This window comes from Labrus mixtus, chromosome 6, assembly GCF_963584025.1.
Source record: "Labrus mixtus chromosome 6, fLabMix1.1, whole genome shotgun sequence".
Taxonomy (NCBI): domain Eukaryota; kingdom Metazoa; phylum Chordata; class Actinopteri; order Labriformes; family Labridae; genus Labrus; species Labrus mixtus.
The window spans coordinates 393968-398967 of NC_083617.1; the positions used below are offsets into that span (position 1 = coordinate 393968).

General features: G+C 53.2%; 1 protein-coding gene across 1 annotated transcript in view; it reads left to right on the forward strand.

The window, feature by feature from the left end:
* lyst (lysosomal trafficking regulator) overlaps positions 1 to 5000 on the forward strand; it is an 85219-nt gene that overhangs the window by 66255 nt on the left and 13964 nt on the right. Inside the window, 9 exon segments of the mRNA XM_061039376.1 lie at positions 113 to 258; positions 941 to 1037; positions 1149 to 1210; positions 2283 to 2338; positions 2533 to 2685; positions 2900 to 3144; positions 3548 to 3614; positions 3699 to 3855; positions 4812 to 4952. Of these exon segments, the coding sequence (XP_060895359.1) occupies positions 113 to 258; positions 941 to 1037; positions 1149 to 1210; positions 2283 to 2338; positions 2533 to 2685; positions 2900 to 3144; positions 3548 to 3614; positions 3699 to 3855; positions 4812 to 4952 (1124 nt within the window).

The window sequence follows — 5000 nt, forward strand, 5'->3', positions numbered from 1 at the left end:
GACACTCGATGAAGCTTTGAGAGATTTGAATCTAAAGGTCTCTCCTGTCTGGACCTTGGGGTCCTGACTGAAGGTGGTCACAGCGTTCTTAACTGTGATGTTTGTGTTTCAGGGCGGTTTGGTACGATCAGACTTCTTACCCCACGTCGTGGCAGCTGGACCCGACCGAGGGGCCGAACCGAGAGCGGCGGCGGCTGCAGAGATGCTACCTCACCATTCCTAACAAATACCTGCTGAAGGACAGACGCAAGCCCGAAGGTGATCATCACATGTTTGTGTTCCTCAGGTTCTGGTTCCACTGCGGTAACTCGCCGTGTGTCTGATAAACATCGACTCTAAAAGAACCCGATAGATCGTAGAAGAATCACGTTAAAACTCATCCAAATATAACCTGACGCCTCTGAGATCATGAAGTCACTCAGTGTGTTTGTGTCAAAGACGGAAACTAAGCTGTTTCTGTGTCTGTACCTTTAAATATGTAAATGAGCTGTGTCTGACCACGCCCCCTCTCTGGAAGGTCTTTCTCGCTCCATGTCCTATTGTTTATGGTGAGAAGGCAGACTCAGAGGGCAGAACAAACACCTAGCTGTGGGAGTGTCACCCACCTGGGGGAGGGGCTACTGCCCTTTGTGATGTCATGAAGGGAAAATCTCCAAACGGCCTGTTTGAGCACACATTTTCTGAAAAGTGGAGCAGGCAGAAGACGGAGAGGATGGACTTTTCTCATCATTGGGGGGTTTGTAGACGGAGTAGAGACACATGTTAGAGTTAGAGGAACATGGAGAAGTTTATATTCTATATTATGAGACCTTTAACTTCTTCTGAGTTTTGTAAACACAGTTTTGTTTTTCATGTTGTGTGTTTTGGTTAAGGATAATAACGTTACCTTCAGAGGTGTAAACAGACCTCTTCTTCTTCTTCTCTTCCTGTCTTGTTTTAGACACCGTGAAGCCGGCGTTGTCCTTCCTGTTTGAGGATAAGACCCACTCGTCCTTCTCCTCCACGGTCAAAGACAAAGCCACCAGCGAGCCCATCAGGTAACCTCGTCTCTGTGAGCTCACAGTGACCACATGAACCTCTCGTCTCCTTGTCTCCTCGTCTCCTCGTCTGCTTGTCTTTCACAGAAATGTGTCTTTGTCCCCCGTCAGGTTCACCAGGCGCTGCATCAGCGTCGCCCCCTCCAGGGAGACGGCGGGGGAGCTGCTTCTGGGTGAGTCAGTGGCTCACGCTGCACAAAGAATACTACTTCCTGTTGACTCACAGCTGGTGGTCAGCTTCCTGTTGACTCACAGCTGGTGGTCAGCTTCCTGTTGACTCTCAGCTGGTGGTCAGCTTCCTGTTGACTCACAGCTGGTGGTCAGCCCCCTGTTGACTCACAGCTGGTGGTCAGCTTCCTGTTGACTCACAGCTGGTGGTCAGCCCCCTGTTGACTCACAGCTGGTGGTCAGCTTCCTGTTGACTCACAGCTGGTGGTCAGCTTCCTGTTGACTCTCAGCTGGTGGTCAGCTTCCTGTTGACTCTCAGCTGGTGGTCAGCTTCCTGTTGACTCACAGCTGGTGGTCAGCTTCCTGTTGACTCTCAGCTGGTGGTCAGCTTCCTGTTGACTCACAGCTGGTGGTCAGCTTCCTGTTGACTCACAGCTGGTGGTCAGCTTCCTGTTGACTCTCAGCTGGTGGTCAGCTTCCTGTTGACTCTCAGCTGGTGGTCAGCCCCCTGTTGACTCACAGCTGGTGGTCAGCCCCCTGTTGACTCTCAGCTGGTGGTCAGCTTCCTGTTGACTCACAGCTGGTGGTCAGCTTCCTGTTGACTCACAGCTGGTGGTCAGCTTCCTGTTGACTCACAGCTGGTGGTCAGCTTCCTGTTGACTCACAGCTGGTGGTCAGCTTCCTGTTGACTCTCAGCTGGTGGTCAGCTTCCTGTTGACTCACAGCTGGTGGTCAGCTTCCTGTTGACTCTCAGCTGGTGGTCAGCTTCCTGTTGACTCACAGCTGGTGGTCAGCTTCCTGTTGACTCACAGCTGGTGGTCAGCTTCCTGTTGACTCACAGCTGGTGGTCAGCTTCCTGTTGACTCACAGCTGGTGGTCAGCTTCCTGTTGACTCTCAGCTGGTGGTCAGCTTCCTGTTGACTCTCAGCTGGTGGTCAGCTTCCTGTTGACTCTCAGCTGGTGGTCAGCTTCCTGTTGACTCTCAGCTGGTGGTCAGCTTCCTGTTGACTCTCAGCTGGTGGTCAGCTTCCTGTTGACTCTCAGCTGGTGGTCAGTGATTCTCGTCTCTCCTCACAGGAAAGTCCGGCATGTATTTCGTGGAGGACAACGCCGCTGATGCTCACGACAGCCAGGTAAGTCCAGAGGACGGGTGATGACTACTTCCTGTCCTGACCCGTCTTTCGAGGACAGGTCAGGACTACTTCCTGTCCTGACCTGTCTCTCGAGGACAGGTCAGGACTACTTCCTGTCCTGACCTGTCTCTCGAGGACAGGTCAGGACTACTTCCTGTCCCGTCCTCTGCTCACCTGTTGATGTGTTTGTGCAGAGTCTTCACGGAGAGACCGAGGCTCCTTCTTTCTCCTGGACCTACGAGGAGATCAAAGAGGTGCACAAACGCTGGTGGCAGCTGAGAGACAACGGCGTGGAGATTTTCCTGACCAATGGCAGGACGCTGCTGTTAGCCTTCGACACGAGCAAGGTGACGCTCAAACAGCTGATCACATTCGCAGCAGGTTTCATTAAAGAATCGAGAGAGAAATCGATCTTTATAAACTCTTCGTTACAGATGTTCCCTGAACGCACCACGAGCCCTGAACGCACCACGAGCTGACCCATGTTGACACTTTTTGACGTTTCATCGTCTCGACTCTGTCGATGTAAAACCTCTCGCCGTTTGTGCGTTCTCTCCTCAGTTCCGTGACGACGTGTACCACAACATCTTGACCTCTGACCTCCCCAACCTGCTGGAGCACGGGAACATCACGGCGCTCACTCAGCTGTGGGGCTCCGGTCAGATCTCAAACTTCGAGTACCTCACACATCTCAACAAGCACGCGGGACGCTCCTTCAACGACCTCATGCAGTACCCCGTGTTCCCCTTCATCCTGAGGGATTACACCAGCGAGACGCTCGACCTGCAGGAGGCGGGCATCTACAGGTCAGTGACCCCTCGGGGGGGGGGAGGAGTTTCACTTCATTAATGAGGGGCGGGCTGGCTCGACCGTGTGGTGAAGACGGAGCGGAGCCTGAAGGCAACGCTCTCGATTCAGGAGGAGGAGCTTAGACATTCAGGGGGAGGAGCTTAGACATTCAGGAGGAGGGGCTTAGACGTTCAGGGGAGGGGCTTAGACATTCAGGAGGAAGAGCTTATACATTCAGGAGGAGCTTAGACATTCAGGAGGAGGGGCTTAGACACCCTAACCCTTCACATCGAGAGGAGTCAGCTGAGCTGGTTCAGGACTCTGATGGATCAGAGTAAATGTCTTTCTGAGTCCCGCCTTGTGACCTTCAGTTAAAGCGAGTATTCTGCGCTCGTCTGATCTTTGAACGCCTCTTTGCAGGAATCTGAGTAAACCGATCGCTGTGCAGTCCAAAGAGAAAGAGGACCGCTACGTGGATAACTACAGGGTGAGGCTCTGTCACACGTCTGTCCTGGAGAACCGGGTCCAACAGAAACCATCAACCTGTGTTTGTTTGTGTGTTGATGTTCAGTATCTGGAGGAGGAGTACAAGAAGGGGATCCGAGAGGACGACCCCATGCCCCCCGTCCAGCCCTATCACTACGGCTCGCACTACTCCAACAGCGGCACCGTGCTGCACTTCCTGGTCCGGATGCCTCCTTTCACCAAGATGTTCCTCGCCTACCAGGGTGAGTCTCCCCTCAGACAACCAGCTTTAAGCAGCACGGAGTGTCCCTGAACGCACCATCCTGTTAGATGACACTGGAACGACCTGACCATGAAAGGCTGCATCCTCTTCCTCCTTTCCTCTGATCCTCACTCTTCCTCTCCTTGTTTCCTCCTCCTCTCCTCGTTTCCTCACTCTTCCTCTCCTCGTTTCCTCCTCCTCTCCTTGTTTCCTCTTCCTCTCCTCGTTTCATCTTCCTCTCCTCGTTTCCTCCACCTCTCCTCCTTTCCTCCTTCTCTCCTCGTTTCCTCCTCCTCTCCTCGTTTCCTCCTCCTCTCCTCGTTTCCTCTTCCTCTCCTCCTCCTCTCCTTCTCTCCTCGTTTCCTCCTTCTCTCCTCGTTTCCTCCACCTCTACTCGTTTCCTCCTCCTCTCCTCGTTTCCTCCTCCTCTCCTTCTCTCCTCGTTTCCTCGTTTCCTTCTCCTCTCCTCGTTTCCTCTTCATCTCCTCGTTTCCTCCTCTACTCGTTTCCTCCTCCTCTCCTCGTTTCCTCTTCCTCTCCTCGTTTCCTCCTCTCCTCGTTTCCTCCTCCTCTCCTCGTTTCCTTCTCCTCTCCTCTCCTCGTTTCCTTCTCCTCTCCTCGTTTCCTCCTCCTCTCCTTCTCTCCTCCTCTCCTTCTCTCTTTGTTTCCTTCTCCTCTCCTCGTTTCCTCCTTCTCTCCTCATTTCCTTCTCCTCTCCTTGTTTCCTTCTCCTCTCCTCGTTTCCTTCTCCTCTCCTCGTTTCCTTCTCCTCTCCTCTCCTCGTTTCCTTCTCCTCTCCTCGTTTCCTCCTCCTCTCCTCGTTTCCATCTCGTTTCCTCCTCCTCTCCTCGTTTCCTCTTCCTCTCCTTCTTCTCTATTCTTCTCTCGTTCGCCCGTCTCTCTCTCTCCTCTCTCTCCTCTGCGTCTTTCTGTGTGTAATGCGTTTGTATTCATCAGATCAGAGCTTCGATATCCCCGACCGGACGTTCCACTCCATGAACACCACGTGGCGTCTGTCGTCCTACGAGTCCATGACGGACGTGAAGGAGCTCATCCCCGAGTTTTTCTACCTCCCAGAGTTCCTGGTCAACAGAGAAGGTAATTATTGATCCCGGCGCCCGGATGTGGAAACGTGTGAGCGCCGTC